The following is a 17,384-nucleotide window of genomic DNA, read 5'->3' as shown; positions in this document are numbered from 1 at the left end:
ATGGCGATACATACACGCATCATATTTTACATATATAGATTACTGTCTGTGTATGCCTGTAAACCTTGTCTCCATTGTAACATTGTTCTCTGTATATTGCTGTATACATGTAAACATTTAGCACTGCTAGTCTATTTTAGAATAAATCTGCAATTTATTAGTCAAGCCCTGTCTGTTTTAAAACGGACCATAACTGCAAAAACTGTGTTCATAATGCATAGTCCAGGTTCCAGCGTATCGGTGACCTAAAAGGTGTGTGTGTGTGTGTGTATGTATGTTCTTTGCGAAGATCACCGCAAAACTTTTAGAAGGTTTTGACTCGTTGCTAATATATCATTTTTCTTTGGAGTAAGGAGTAACTTTCTTTGCTGCACCATACAGACTGATACCTGAAACCTATACCCCCAATCTCCGGCTGATACATCTGCAGACATGGCTAGTCGTCCTCCTCTGAAAATGGTGGGTGATTTGCCCCTCGTCGCATACTTTGCAGACAACTGGGAGAATGTGAAGAATTTCCAGGCTGAAGAAGGGGACCTGCTGATAGACACCTACCCCAAATCTGGTGAGAGCAAGGAAGGTGCGGCGGCTGCAGCCCACCTGCGCCCTGGAGGTGCCCAGAAACCTTTCTTTCCCCATGTCTAAGTATTCTATGCCATGTTGACCGTTGGTAGGTACCACTTGGATGAGTGAGATTGTGGACTTAGTTCTACACGATGGAGAGACTAAAACAAGCCAACGTGGAGCCATATTTGAGCGGGTGCCCTTCCTGGAGTTTGCCATGCCTGATATGCCAACAGGTAAGCACTGCAGATGGGTTATTTTTGCTACACCTTTCCTGTATGATATATGGTCCATATGCTATAATAACCTGCCTCTTCGTTAGACACTGAGAAGCTTAATAAAATGAAGCCTCCTCGCTTGATCAAGTCTCATTTACCCGTCCACCTCCTGCCAGAGAGCTTTTGGGAGAAGAACTGTAAGGTACTGACGTGGCTCTTCGTGGACCACGGCTGATGACAAGCGGCTGATCTTCCATCTCCTGCCCTGTCTACTTCTCTGCTACTATAAAGCTTGCTCCAACTATGTGTCTTATCACTTGTCTGCTTCCTATCCCAGGCTTATCTCTAACCAGGTCTACCTCCCTTGCTGTAGGGTTTGGTCCTCCTATTACTCTAAAGGTCCTTGTCCATCTCTTGCTGTAGAATCGGGTCCATCTACTAAACAGCCACTTATCAGAGACCCCCATCTAGTAGCACGTTAGATCTACTTTGATCTTCAGAACCACAGAAATCCATTATGACGTGCATCCACAAGTATCAGAGGAACCAGGTGTGACAAGAAATCATCCCATTACTGCACCAGCGTTACAGGATCATGGGTTCATGCTGCTTGTGCCAAATTCTGACCTCCTATCACCATGGTGCAACACAGAACTGAATCCCTCTGACCAGGAGATGTTTTTCCCAGGACGTCTCCACGACAGCACCACCTGAGATCGCCTCCTCCTGATAGGACAGGAACACACCGAGAGGTGTGCGGCGCTTCTGGCTTCCCCTTAACGAGCAGGGGGGGGGGGGCGCCGCATCATGTGACGAGCGTGATGACATCATCGCGCAGGGCACGGCCGGCGCTTGGAGGGGGCAGGGCTTAAAATTAAAGGCTCCGAAATTCAAAAAAAAAAAGGATTTAAAAAGGAACCTGAGAGAAGATGGCGCTGAGCAAAGAAGCCACTCAGTGAGTATTGGCTTAACGCCCCAGGAGTGTCTGCAGCACCAGTGACAAAGCAATGAGTGCTCCAGCACCAGAGGTCATGGAATGTTCAACCGCGGCGGCAACCGTAAGTAGCCAGTGGGGCAAAACAAGGCATGCATATTCGTATATGTTACTAATGAATGTTGCATCCTTACACGCAAATTTTGTTTATCTGCCAGGGGGATAAAAGAGATGCCCCTCCCAGAGCCAAAACTAAAAAGTGAGCAGAATGCGGCGCAAGACTACCGGCTTTGCATGTGAGGCCATTATGCAAAACATGCATAGCCAAGCTGGTCAAGGAGGAATTGGGGGGGATTCCTCGAGGACGTCAGAAAGCTCGTCCGAGAGGAAGTGCGGTCAGCACTGACGACCCCTAAAACGCCACCCAAGGGGGCATCGGGGGCAAAACGCCGAAGGAAGGCGCATAGCCCACAGGAGCACTCGGACTCTGAGGAGAGTTCGGGATCTGAACCTGAAGAGCTGGTGCTTGAGGAGTCCTCAGGAAGAGGAATACCAAAAATACCTCTTCCATAGAGAAGATCTAACGGAACTGATTAAATCCGTTAGAGCCACACTAAAAATGGAAGAACCCAGGGAACCTCGTTCAATGCAGGACGAGGTCTTTGGGGGATTAGGAGAGAGGAGGAAGCATACCTTCCCGGTCCACAGCAACGTATGCAAATTAATACACAAGGAGTGGGAGAAACCCGACATGGGATCCTTCTCGTCTAAGGGGGTTAAGAGGCACTACCCGTCTGAGGAGGGGGTATGTGCAAATTGGGAGGAAGTACCCAAGGTGGACGTCCCGGTGGCTAGGAGGACAACATTGCCCTTTGAAGACGCCACACAGCTTAGAGACCCAATGGATCGGAAGGCGGAGGGCCTATTAAGAAGATCCTGGGAGGCAGCTGCCAGCACACTCAGGCCAGGGGTGGCAGCCACGTGCGTCGCCAGAACCCTGGGAGTATGGCTAGAACAACCTCAGCTGCATGTCTCGAGCAAAACACCGAGGGAACAAATTATAGATTCCCTCCCTATGCTAAAAATGGCCACTAACTTCCTGGCAGACGCAGCAGCGGAGTCAGTGAAACTTTCGGCAAAAGCAACGGCCCTAACCAATTCGGCCAGAAGAGTCCTCTGGCTGAAGTCATGGTCGGGTGACCTAACATCAAAGAATAAACTGTGCTCACTACCCTTTCACGGCCAGTTCCTCTTTGGTCCGGATCTGGATAAAATCCTAGAAAAAGCTTCAGATAAGAAGGGATTCCCGGAAGGAAAACAGAGTAAAGGGAGGACCTTCTTCCGGGCCCCAGCACAACAGCCGGAACCATATAAAGGCAAGACTGGCCGATGGAGTTACCCCAAGGGAGGCAGAGGGAGGAACTTCCTCTTCAACCCGCACCAGGGGGAGCCAGCCAAGCAGAAGCCCTGACGCCATCCCAGTGGGGGCGAGGCTGCAGGACTTCGTGGATCGGTGGGCCTCGATTTGCAGGAGTATGTATCTGGTATCCCTCCCCAGGAGAAGATACAGTACCACGCGAGGTCCAGTACAACAACTGCACCCGCTCCAGCAGGCGGTACAGAACCTACAACGTCTAAGAGCAGTGTCCCTCGTGCCACAGGAAGAGGAGACCTGGGGGACTTACTCCAGACTCTTCCTAATAAAAAAAACCCGGTGGAGGTTCACGCTTGATGATAAATCTAAAACCCCTGAATGTCTTCATCAAATATCGAAAGTTCAGGATGGAATCCATCACATCAGCAGTAAGGTTGATCCCCAGGGGGGCCTACATGGCATCGATCGACCTGAAAGACGCCTATTTTCATGTACCTATCCACAGGGACTCAAGGAAGTACCTAAGGTTCGCGCTGGAGATGGGCAAGAAGACAAGACATCTCCAATTCAGATGCCTGCCCTTTGGAATCTCCTCAGCACCCCGCATCTTCACGAAAATCATGGCGGAGGTTGCAGCCTACCTAAGGCAGAGGTCGATTCTGATAATCCCCCTACCTGGATGACATACTAATTATAGCCGAGTCCAGGGAACGCCTAGCAGAAAACTTGGCAACAGTGCTCAACCTATTACAGTTCCTAGGTTGGATAATAAATTGGGAGACGTCCAGCCTAAACCCCAGCACAGAGGTGTTTTTAGGCATAACACTCGACTCAGAGGCCCAATGCTCCTTCCTCCCCGAGTCAAGGGTGCAGAAAATTCGACACATGGTAGAATCCTTCATGCGGAGACGGTCATGCACAATCCGGGAGATTATGTCCCTCCTGGGAAGTCTAATGTCATGCATCCCGGGGGTAGCATGGGCGCAGGCACATACCAGACCCCTGCAAGCAGCAGTCCTCTCAGCATGGGACGGCAGGCAATCCTCGCTAGAAAGCAGAATGCAAATCAAGAACTCGGTAAAAATATCCTTAGCTGGTGGACGTTCCCAAGAAACCTAGGAAAAGGAGTCCACTGGATATTGAACCCGGCAGTGCAGGTCACGACAGACGCAAGCTCCTGGGTGTGGGGGGCGCACGTCGGAGACCAGCTCCTACAGGGCCCATGGCCACTGGAGACGAAGCACCAATCCTCGAACTACAGGGAGCTACAAGCAATCTGGAAGGCCCTACAGCACCTGGGGGACACGGTAAAAAACCAACACATACGAGTACTATCGGACAACACCACGGCAGCGGCCCATATCCGACACCAGGGGGGCTCGAGGTCGCCAGCTTTACAAAGTATCACACAAAGGATATTTCGCTGGGCGGAGGGCCGCATCATCTCACTGTCGGCAGTACACTTGAAGGGATCTCTGAATCAAAGAGCAGACTTCCTCAGCCGGGGGCGTTTAGATCCAGGGGAATGGTCTTTATCCCAGGAGGCATTCCAGATGGTGATGGACAAATGGGGTCTCCCACAACTGGACCTATTCGCGTCAAAACAAAACGCCAAGGTGAAGAACTTCTTCTCCCTCAGAAGGGGAAGACCGACCGACAGCGGTGGACGCCCTGAGCCAGGACTGGGGAGGAGAACTGGCGTACGCATTTCCCCCGATCCCACTAATCCCAAGGGTACTGCAGCACTTCAGGTCACAACCGTGCACCCTGATCCTGGTGGCTCCCTTTTGGCCAAGAAGGAGCTGGTTCAGCCTCCTAAGGAACCTGAGCATCCAGGAGCCAGTCACCCTTCCGGCTCAAGAGAATCTCCTAACGCAGGGACCCCTGAACTACCCCGACATAAGCAGACTCCATTTAAAAGCTTGGTTACTGAAGAATCCATACTAAGGGGCAGGGGATTCTCGGACAGGGTAGTTAGAACGCTAATGGCAAGCAGGAAAGCTACTACCAACCGCATATACCAGAAAATCTGGAGGAGGTTTACCTCTTGGAAACAGGAGAGGCTCCTCAAGCAACAGTGCGGACGTCCCCTTGATCCTGGACTTTCTACAGGATGGCCTGGATATGGGCCTCGCCCCAAGCACCCTAAGAGTCCAAACGGCAGCCCTTAGCGCCCTATTTGACACTAAGTTAGCCGGGGACAGGTGGATCAGTAGATTCCTAACAGCAGCAGATAGGCTACAACCCAGGTCCACCAACATATGCCCAGACTGGAATCTTAATTTAGTCTTGAGGGCCATGACAGGGGAACCCTTTGAACCAATTGAGGGGCTCTCAATAAAAATGCTCACAGTGAAAACTATCTTCCTAGTGGCAATTTCCTCAGCCAGACGGGTCAGCGAGCTACAAGCCCTATCCATACGCCACCCGCTCCTCAAGATTACAGACCCCAAATTAGTCTTTAAAGCAGACCCGACCTTCTTGTCTAAGGTGGTATCCTCATTCCATAGGGCCCAGAACATAATACCCTCGTTCTATAATCACCCAAAAGACGAGCGAGCGAATCCTAAATTGCTTAGACATCAGAAGAGCGGTCCTGACGTACATCGAGGCTACAAGCCCATGGATGCAGGACGACAACCTGTTTGTCCAATTCTCAGGCCCTAACAAAGGAAAGAAAGCAGCTAAAAGCTCTATAGCCAGGTGGATCCGCCTGGCCATTAGCGAGTCACATAAGGCTTTGGGGAAGGAGGCCCCCTCGGCTCTTAAAGCCCATTCCACGAGGGCAATAGCGACCTCATGGGCCGAGCATGGCTCGACATCAGTAGAGCAGATATGCAAAGCAGCAGTATGGAAAAAGCCCCATACTTTCGTCAAACACTACAGGGTAAAGGTGCAGCTGGATGAGGACATGTCCTTCGGTCGTAAGGTCCTCTCAGCTGCAATCCCACCCTAGAATAACTTTAGTTGATACGTCTCAGGTGGTGCTGTCATGGAGACGTCCTGGGAAAAATAGGATTATACCTACCCGATAATTGGGTTTCCAGGAGTCTCCACGACAGCACCCGTACATTCCCTCCCTAAAAAAAAAAAGGGTGATAATATATGTATATATATAAAAAAAAAAAATACCAGATAGGTAAAAAGTTTAAGTTAGCTCCTACCCCAGCAGTTTCGTTATAATACACTGAGGAGGGGGAGGGGGGGGGGGGGGGAATTTTAACCTCTCGGTGTGTTCCTGTCCTATCAGGAGGAGGCGATCTCAGGTGGTAGGTATAATCCTATTTTTCCGCTGCTAAGTGATACAAGTTTTTGTGCTCTTTTGCCTCGTAGAGTCTCGCCTCTCTGTTTCTCTTAGACACAATGGCGCTGTACCTGCTCATCTGCTGTTATAGCCCATCTGTGCTAAGGAATGGCGAGTTGTGTGTTTGCACACATTAGTTGGAGCTCCAGCATTGTATTCAGCTTCTCCAACAATGCAGGGCCTGTTGGTCATGGCAAAAACACACATGCTTATGCGCAACTATGCTCGCCGCTAGGGAGTGCAGTTGCGCATAAGCATGTTTTAGTGTAGGAGTTTGAAAAAACCAGTGGGAAGATAGGTCTGGACCCATCTTTCTCACATGTAGTATTAACGGGTGGGAATCTCGCTACAGAAAGTGAAACCATTGAAATCAAGGGTTTTGTTTTGTCCCATTTATGCATCAGTAATTATTTGAAGTAGCCCTCGGAATGATTCCTCACATGCTCCTCTGACCACTTTGGTGAGGAGTTGTTTCCGTCCACAAGATTCCCTTTCGCTAGATACTTTCCTCGCTCACACCATTCTCTGTATACTCTACACACCGTTATACAAGAGAACCACATGCGGTCGGCAGTGAAGTCCTGGCCCCGGCTAGTTTAGCATCGGAGACCGGGCCTTGTTGAAGTCACTCCGATCGAATATGGATTCGCACTGAAACTGATCCACGTTAAACTTGTCACGTGATTTTTATGCTGCACTGCGTGGTCACGATGACAATCCCATATAGGGAAGCGCCAATCATGAAAGGGCTGAGGGCTTTACTTAAGGGGTCATTCACTGCATGTCCTTCGCCGTTACTTTATAAACAGGTGTATGTCTCGTTCTACCTGGCTAGATCCATTATTGCTCTGTTCTCAGGCCTCTCATGGTTTCTGTAAGGCCGGGTCTAGTTCTCCTTCTGTAGAGCTCGGCCCAACATGTATGATCTCTCTCCATCTGTCTCTTGTAGTACAGCTATGTCTGACTTTCTCTCCCTCTTGCACTTTCTTCATGTTGTGCCATTTGAGGTCTGTCTCTCTGTAGATCCCGGTCACTCTCGATTATCCAATTTTTATGATCCTCTCCTCCACAGATTATTTATGTGGCCCGAAATCCTAAGGACGTATTGGTGTCATTTTATCATTTCTACCGCATGGCCATGATCCACCCAGATCCGGGGACATTTGATGAATTTCTTCACCAGTTCATAAAAGGGACAGGTATACTGTATATAGGATCTATATACTTTATCTGCTGATTTATGGGCACAGATAATCATGAAAACACTGACCTCTTACAGATAGACTAGTAACGGGCACAATTGGACCCTCTAAATGCCCTCTTTAAATGCTTCCAAGACCCCACAAATGTGTTCACATTTGCAAATATTTGTCACGCTTATTCGAACATTTATTTGCAGGGGGGAATGTTTTCGCACCAAAACTAAACTCTACCTCCGGAACTGGTGCAAACTTCCTGAGCATGGAGAAGTGATCAGGGAGTCACAGAGGACTGTGTAGCTGTCTGTGACTAGGGGCAGCTGAGAGTCTCTGTGGGTTGCTAGATGTGGCCGTAAAACAGCACTGGGCTGTGAAGGAGTGCTAAGTCTGTTTTGCTGAAGGAGTTCGGAGTGCAAATCCACTAAGGCCATGGCTATAGGGAGCCTGTGGGAGTTATTCCAGAGACATACCCTTTCTTCTACAATTAAATGCTTTGGAGACAAGCAACAGACGTTTAACAACGCTGTATGCCCATCCCTGTGAGAAGGACACTAGAGTTTGTAGGTGTGGAAGTACCTCAGTAAAACCTTGTGTGTGTGTGTGTGTGTGTGTGTGTGTGTGTGTGCGCACACGAACAATCCGAGCTTAGACTATAAGCAGGCCGGCTAGATAGAGATTTTGATATTGATCGTTTTATTAATCATTGGAGCTTTGCATTGAAAGGAATTTCTTTTCCCTTGTGCATCAGCTCCTCAGACACCTCTTCAGTAAATATTGACTGTGTAGAGAAACGGTACATTACTTTACTGTGGTACGTGTAATATGTGGTGTGCATTAACTGTACTTTGTGTGCCATATCTACCACAGGTTGTGATCATTAGGTAATCAGTCTGGCCTTATCACTAACCATGAAAGCTTTTTTTTATAGACCGATGTACGCATCATATCTTGCACCCTGTGCCATCCAACACCACCGTTCTACTCAAAAACAGGAAGACTCCCTTTTCTAAGGAGTCAGGAGGTGGTGATTGCTCCTTCTGGTCACTATTTGACATTCCAGGAGCACCTGGTAATTTGCTTCAGCATAAAGTGATGATAAATAGGATGTCCACCTCTACAAAGCTCCTGTGGATGGACTTTCTCACACAAGCGTTTTCTTTAACAGCACACTGCAAGTGTATCTTCTGTGCAGGAGCTTGCAGCAAGTATTAGGAGAGCAAGGAGGAGAAAGAACATTGTCATGACTGACCGAGGGTTTCCGCATTACCTCTGGAAGTTAGGGTAGTGATAAAGACCTCTGGACGACTCTGCAGGTTGAGGCAGTGGAGAGGGATGAACAGCTGGTAGTGGGAGCAAGCACTTACAATGGCAGGCTAACCCCCATAACTCATTGTAATCCCCTCCCATAACTCCAATCCAAGGTGGAATTGAGCCATGGCAGACCTAGCAACAGGGCACTAGTGCAACTTGGAAGAAGCAGCAAAATTTGAGTGGTGAAAACCTACTTTCAAAACCAGCGGCTATGTGACAAACTGGACAGTCTTGGAAAGGATACCACCACCCACAGTTGTCACCATCAGAGGTCTCTCCATACGTTGAGTAGGAATCTGGTAGTGGTCCACCATGGCCTGATGTACGAAATTCCCTGCTGAACCAGAATCCAGACAGGCTGACACGGGGAATGGTGTACCAGAAACAGTGTCACAGGTAAACAAAAACCTGGAGGGGACTTGGTAATAATACCTAGGGTAGCTACTCCTACAGACCCTAGGCTCGAGAGTTCTCCCGCTTTATGAGGGCAGGAACCAACCTGGTGACCCAGAGCTCCACAGTACACGCACATATTTTTTTTAGAGCGTCTGTGCATGCATTCCTCCTCAGATAGTTTGACCTGATCAACCTGCATGGGTTCAGGGTCATCAGCCAAAAAGGTAGTGGGCAGAACAAAAAGTGGCCCCTGGTACTCGGGTGCCAGGCATGTCGACCTCCTCTCCCGGGTACCCTCCTTGGTTCTCTCCTAGAACCGGAGATCAATTCTCGTAGCTAGGCATCCAGGGAAGCTGGAACCTCACGACCTGCCAACTCATCTTTTATTACAACCTGACAAGCCCTCCCAGAATCTTGCTACCAAGGCCTTATTGTTCGAACTCAACTCCAAGGCCAGGGTTCTAAACTAAATGTCATATTGCCCTACAGAGAGCCTACCCTGCTGTAGACACGACAGGGAGGAAGTGGCTGAAGTAGTGCGACCTGGTTCATCAAAGACCCTCCAAAATGTCTCTACAAACAAGGGGAGATCATTAACCACCAGATCGTCTCTCTCCCAGAGGGGATTAATCCAGGCCAAAGCCTAACCAGACAGGTGAGACATCACGAACACCACTTTGACGTAATCCATGGGAAACAAATGAGATAGCAGCTCAAAGTGCAGCGAACATTGGTTGCTGAAACCACGACATTGTTTGGAGTCACTCGCGGTGTGGTGCGGTGTGGTGCCACAGCCAAACAAAGCCCGGTTCCACTCGAAAAACCTGACTGTGGAAAAGGAGTCGAAGTAGTGTCTGCTGGGAACTGTGGCACCGCTGCATCACTAGGCATGGAATTCAGATGAGTGCTCGGGTTGTATAAATAAGCCAGGATCTGTTCCTGGTAACCGTGCTGTTGAACCAATTCTTTCTGCAGCTCAAAAGCTCCCTCTCTGGAGGAGTCAGCGGGGTCCATAGCCTCAGTATACTCTTACAGATTCTAGAATGTGGATTCACTGGGCTATCCAACCAGCCTGGTTTATATACCAAACAAGGTGACTGGCAGCTGACCCCAGCAGACAGGAATACCTAAGGGAAACTGGCCCTAAGGTAAGCGGGGAGATGGAAGGGGCCCTGCCTACAAGCGGGGTAATTGCCCCGATAAGGGTGGGCCAGCACTGGAAACTATGGTTTGACTAGTCCTGACAAAAATGAGGATTAAGCACTGAACACAGCAAAGACACTGCACAGAACTAACTTACTACAGAGATGAGAATGAACAGACAGGAAATGGACACGGATACAGATACAGAGCACAAGGCAAAGGTACAAATGGGATATGCAGGTAAAGGTCAAAAAAGACAGAAGATCTAGCAGTGGAGTGCCCAGAGGAAATATCAATACTGAGGAAACCAGGAAGTGGACCAGCTCAGCTTAAATAAGGAAGTGATTGCCCATTAATACCACAGCTGGGCTGAGAAACAGAGGACTGGTTAACCCTCTCAGTGCTAGATGAAAACAGACGGTCTATGTTGCAGCCGTGCTGAGGCCTGCACCTTGCTTGCAGGCCAGACCAGGTTTTGGGCGTGCCCTTGCTTCTCCAGGAGCTGAGGGGTGTAGTAGCGGCAGGAGTAATGTCAGTCAGCACCTGGCGCTGAATAGCCTAGCTACTACTTAAACAGTGCCAGCAATATCTCCTGCGCTGGTCAATCACTTTCGTTGCATTTGGACAGCAACGGAGCAACACATCTTGGCGGAAGCTCTCCAGGCTAGCTAAGTTCTTTTCTGTTTTTGTTTGGCTTTCTTTTTCGCCTTTATTTTGTGTTAGGGCTCCCTGATAGGGACTTGTTAGTGGCCAAGGCACGCGTGCGGGCTCGCACTTGTCAGAGCGATCGGTCTGCCGAGTAGGCAGGGCCCCCTCCCAGGTTAGGGGACTATAGGGAGAGTATTCCCCATAGTGTTATGTTTCCTTTGCACAGTTGTGCCTTCGGTTTGTGTCATTGTGGTTGCACGTCCGGAGGACGCAACAGTCTATATGCACAGAAATTGCAGAATTATGCTTGCCGCTTCCTGGAACAGCAAGAGGGCGAAAGACATGAGTAGCAGACCTTACAATGCCGATCACCCAAATGAGGGTTCAGCCAACAGCTATCTATACACTGTTTTGGTATCCATTGGATGAATAGGGGCCTGATGCTGTTTGGTGTATATATCAAGAGAATTCCAGGTGCATACGTTGTATGTGTTCACAAAACGTGATCTGAGCCTAACGTGTGGCTGCGGGATGCCCTGTAGTAATGTGTCCTCTTTGCCTCCCGTAGTTTCTTATGGACCATGGGCCGATCACATTAAGGACTTTTGGAAAATAAGACATCAGAGAGACATCCTCTACCTCTTCTATGAGGACATGTTAGAGGTGAGGAGATTGTCAGAATAGGCTTCTTTTATACCAATGTCGCTGTCTTGTGAGAGCTGATCAGGACTTCTAAACTTCTCCTTAGGACCCAAAGCGAGAAATCAGAAAAGTGATGAAGTATGTAGGGAAGGATCTACCTGAAGATGTTGTGGAGAAGATCCACCAGCGTACAACCTTCAAAGCCATGAAAGACAACCCCATGGCCAACTACAGCACCATCCCAAGCTCCGTCATGGACCAAACCATCTCACCCTTCATGAGGAAAGGTATGAATGCTTACCTTCCACTGATGTCTATTACAGTAACATCTATGTCTGCAGTCCTTGTCACTAAATCTTGTACTTCCTTCGTTCCAGGAACCTGTGGAGACTGGAAGACTCATTTCACAGTGGCTCAAAATGAGTTATTTGATGAATATTACAAGGAGGAGATGTCTGACACCGACCTGACCTTCCGCTTCTAGGAGCATGAAATCACCTTTATACCCCCATATACATTTTTAGAACTTTTTAGGATCCTCATACATTTACAACCCTAATTGTCTTTTGTACCTGTTAATGTTAATTATGTTTGACAATATCCTAATTGTGTTTGTGACTTGATGATCATACAAATAAAGTCTAAATTACACTGTCACTTAATAATACACAATCCATTACAAGTCAGGAATGTTGGTATGTATGAAAAAGTGGTGCAGAGGCCAGTGTTCAGGCCAAGGGGCATATTTTTTATTTTTCACCACTATATCTTACACTTGGGACATCACTGTCAGGGTAATAAAATTCTAAGTAAAGCACCAATCAGGCCCACCCCACTTGTCCGCTGCCGGCGATAAGAAGAAAACACCACACGGAGGTCTGGTATAGTTTCTCACACGGGACATGGCTCTCAGCTGTGCTTTATTACAGATTACATGAGATCTTATACCCTCTGTCCCATCACCACCAGGGGGTGATGGGCTCATAACCATATATGGGAAGTCCGGATTTCCGGCCTTAGACAGTGAGGCGCCTCTGGCTTGTACAGAAAATCACGTATTTAATTAACTCCAGTGCAAAGAATCACCCACTCAATTCTAAGAAAACGGCCAAGCATGCATTCTCCATATATGGGAAGTCCGGATTTCCGGCCTAAGACAGTGAAAATTATGTACATAGTGGAACATCTTGATACGGCACTTCTGGGAAAACGGCCAAGTACATGCGTCCTTCATGTCTGGTTCGGTATCATCTCTCTCAGCCTTGCAAAGCCTTGGAATATCTGATGTAAGGCGACATAAGTTTTTTCTCATTTGGAATTGAATAAAACTTATATATAGGTATAAAGCATTAAAAAAAAATGGCTATATATATATATATATATATATATATATACCCTCACAAACCCCCCTAAAAAACTTAATATGGAGATCAAGCATCAGACTTTGCACTCTTCCTCGGTCGTCTCTCCATTGCGTCAGGGTTTCTCCACTGCCCGTAAGTCCCTACTCCTAAAAGGGAGGGATCCCTACCTCACCTCAGAAGGAGGCCATGGATTCCCTGGGCTTATTTCCGGGCATCCATACCCTCTATCTGTACGAGTTAACACCTCACAGGGTGTGCCCTCGCCGGAACCTAAGGTCTTCTGCACTTTCCCTAGGCAAATGGGAAGTCCACTGACAGTCCATCTTATGAGACCGGGGCAGACACAGTACTAGTACATTTCTCCATTCTTCTGGTAACGTACGTGGTTGGCATTATCGGAACTGGCTCTTCATCTTTTTTCAAACAAGGGAAATTTTGGTCACATTATTCAGTCCCTTACTCTTTTTGATCAAAGGGATAATACACATACAGGAAGTTACATACCCCACCTCTTTCTGCTAAAATCATATCCAGGGCCACTCTATTTTGGAACGCCATGGATGTAGTGGGCCCTAACTGGTCAACTAACCCTTGTAAAGCATCCCTAGTGTAGTTTACAAACCCCTGCCGATTGTAATAGATATAATTCATCCAATCTACATTATTATTAACAGTGACAAGAGCAAATAAGGACTCAAAACCTGCTTTAACCTGATCTCTAGAATTAAATTCATCTGGCACCCCCCTTGGCACTCCTATTGCATCTATGTATACATGTGGATCAAAGTTACCACCTGGAGCGTCAACGTCTCTTAGCACAATGCGGTGTTGGATTCTCACCCTCAGTGTAGTCTTCATATTGCACATTTGATTATATTAATTTGTTCTGAAACAGGGGGCTAGTGTACAGTAGTCAAGGGTGTGTGTTAGAGGAATTGTACCACATTATAGCATGTAAAGGATATGCAGGATCATTAGTTTTTCAGTGCGAAGTGTGGATCCAAGTGGGCTTTCCTTTGAGCTTGACTGCAGTTGGGGTGGTGAGCAACATCTGGTAAGGACCTTTAAACAGGGTTTCTCGCTCAAACTTTTTCACATAGACCCTGTCACCTGGTTTCAGATTGTGACACTCATCTGTAGGACCTGGGAGAAAAGCAGAGACTACAGAAGGGATTACTAACAATTCCTTGGAGAGGCCTATGACAAAATTAACAAGAAAATCATTCCCCAAATTCAGCTACTGTGGCATGTACCCTCCGGAGAAAAAGAAAAAACTAATGGAAGACACTCAATTCAAGATTTGCCCATTTCCTCCATTGACTTTTGTATCTACTTTCCCACTACGCGGATGGTAGGGTGTGTGAAAAGCCTGGAATATACCCAAAGCAGACATGATGTGTTGCATTATTTCACCTGTGAAGTGTGTACCTTTGTTTGACTCAATCACTTCCAGTACCCCATATCTGCAGATTACCTCATTCATGAGCTGCTGTGCGATTACCTGCTTATTTACTTTGGTAACAGGGTAGGTCTCCAACCTGAAAAACATCAACAACAACAAGCACATATTCATGCTTCCCAACAAGTGGGAGCTGAGTGTAGCCAATTTGCAATCCCTGAAATGGGTAGAGTGGCCCAGGCAAGTGTGATGTGGCAAATTTTACTTCTGCCCTGTTGCTTTACGGCAAAGATCATGCAAAATTGGACAAATGATGCAGCAGCTACAGAAAACCAAGGAGCCACCCGTTCTCGTTCAAGCGTCGACATCATTACTGCTTTGAGAGGTGCAGCTTTCCGTGCATCAGCTGGGCCATCATGGGGCACAGGGACTATGGTAAGCAAGTTCTGTTGACTGTTCACCATACGCCGTCCCTTTTTAGTCCATTTGTCTTTTCTTAACTGTAAAGTCTTTAGCATATCAAAGGCCAAATTTTTATCAAAGTCCAAGTTCATATCAAAGTCCAAGTGTAGTCAAAGTCCAAAGTTATTATCAAATTCTTCTTTTCTTCTTTCTTCCACGGCTTGAGGGCCGCTGCCTTTGCTGTGTGGCCTGTGATGGTGTTGCCTCTTGCTTCTTTGGTGTAGGAATTGGTGTGAGCTTTCCACCTTGTCAGGTAGAAGTAGGGCCTCCGTGAGACTCTGCACCGCTGCAACATTCTTAATTGGCTGTCCTGCTGAGGTAAAAAACTGTCTGGCCTTCCATGTTGGGCCGTAATCATGAGCTATGCCAAATGCATACCGGGAGTCAGTGTAAATGTTTGCCGTCTTACCTTCCTCCACTCTACACGCCTCCGTGAGTGCTTTTAATTCCGCTTCTTGTGCTGCGACATGCGGAGACATTCTGCTTTTAGGACATCTTGTTGTGCGACCACTGTATATCCAGTGTGGAGTCATCAATCACCCTGGTACCATCTATAAAAAACAACTCAAAATATGCATTATTAACAAGGGCTTTCAGTAACTTTTTTTAAACTTACATTTTCTTGTTGCATCAATGCTAGACAATCAGGCTGGTATTCTATTTCAAAAAGATCAGAACCTTGTTGCAAAAAAATTAAAAAATTAAAAAATGGCTTGCAAAAAATTTAAAAATGGCTGACTTGCAATACCTAGATCACCTATGCCTTCTCCTCCCCCCCTTTAAACCAGGGTACTCAATTGGAACAATAGTAGCCGGGTTTAAGTTAGTACAACATTGTAAAAAGATTTGATGGATGCAGATAAGGCCTGTAAGATGTTAGCACCTATAACAGAAACATGAGTTACACCGGGGCAGAATAATCTACAAACACCAATTAATATTGGAAATGTGAGATCCCTTTAAGTGAATTCATTATTAGTCTGTTCCTGCATGCAATGTCTTATCAAAATCTGAGACAGGAGAAAAAACAAAACAAAATTTTTTACTAGCTGCTCAAGCTCCTCACCCCTCCCTTGTGGACAAGAGGGATGAAACATTACGTACTATTACATCATCTAGCTCTACCCCTTCGATATTGGCTCCGTGCGTCCGTCTTCTCAGCTCCATTTCAGCGTAACAGTCCACACGTCCACATCTCAACCAAGCAAAGTCCCATGCATGGGGAGGACTTTTATCCCCAGTCATTACCTGCATCACACATTCCACCACAGCTTGAACACGGGTCACTAACTCACATCCATCCATGCTCTCAAGTCTGCTCCGTCACCCCCCTTGGAGGTGTACCAGTACACACAGATGCACGGACAAAAAAAGTTTGGCAAACATACATACATCAGTTGAAAAACATTGAGGTGAGTGCTTTAATTTTATAAAGTACATGATTCTATTGAGATGAGATTGTGAATGAGCGCTATCTTTGACAAATTATGTGAAAAAAAATTTGCTGAGTGACTGAAATATTCTATATTTCTTATCTACTGAAGCTATTATATGCTGTATTAAACGCTGAAGTGTTTTAGAATCTCTGGGTATTTTTCAACCCCCCTTGTGACCCTGAACAAAAAGTGAAGTCTGAAAGCCCCCACCTTTTCAAAACAAACTGTTATCTCTCTCTGAATATGAAACACAGACTGAATTATTTTAGCTAAAACTATTGCCTGCATTTTGAAATCATAATTACAGCGCAACATGTTCTTCATTTTCAACCCCTGTATAAGTAAGAATATAACTTAGAAATTGCTATATTTCCCTGCCTACTAAGACAGTATAACTAATTAAATTCATTTCAATTCATTGTAAGCAAGCAGAGATATTAACCAAGGTTGTTATTGCATTTTCTCTCTCGCTGTTATCTTCCGACCTTGAAAACTAGACAGACTGAACACAAGCTCGCAGCTACATGTCAACAATCTTTCTCATCTAAAAGCAAGCTCAGTTAACTATTTGCACATACAGTATATACATATATACACATATATATCCATATCTATTATCTATCTTGTATTATACACATTTTCATCTTTCTTTGCCAACAAATCACATGCATTTTAACTTTCTTATCGACTTTGCCTGCTCCCCTTATTTCTCTCCCCTACCTAACTGCCAATATAACCTTTAATAGACACTCTCCTGACGCCCTCTTGATCACTTACTGTACTTTTCAACATTTCACTTACGGATACTTTCTTAAACAAATAATGTGTACATACAACTTTCTCTGACTGTCTCTCTGCTTCTAGCAAACCTTGGTCTTTCAAGGCACCTCTCGGTCCTAAAGACCTCCTCCCAGACACCATTTTGTAATCTGCCGTGCGGGTCGGTGTCACACATTTTCATAAGTTTTGTTACATTTTACAGATTCATC

General features: G+C 46.6%; 1 protein-coding gene across 1 annotated transcript; it reads left to right on the top strand.

Moving 5' to 3' along the window:
• Positions 1-368: 368 nt before the first annotated feature.
• On the top strand, positions 369-12,218 carry LOC136578010 (sulfotransferase 1A1-like). The gene is made up of 7 exons (XM_066577916.1): positions 369-565; positions 675-800; positions 887-984; positions 7,468-7,594; positions 11,661-11,755; positions 11,841-12,021; positions 12,112-12,218. Exons 1-7 carry the CDS (start codon positions 433-435, stop codon positions 12,216-12,218), a joined length of 867 nt encoding a protein of 288 aa, XP_066434013.1. The 5' UTR covers positions 369-432.
• The last annotated feature ends 5,166 nt before the right edge of the window (positions 12,219-17,384 follow it).

This window comes from Eleutherodactylus coqui, chromosome 8 (genome assembly GCF_035609145.1).
Source record: "Eleutherodactylus coqui strain aEleCoq1 chromosome 8, aEleCoq1.hap1, whole genome shotgun sequence".
Taxonomy (NCBI): Eukaryota; Metazoa; Chordata; class Amphibia; order Anura; family Eleutherodactylidae; genus Eleutherodactylus; species Eleutherodactylus coqui.
This window is presented reverse-complemented; position numbering and strand designations above follow the sequence as displayed.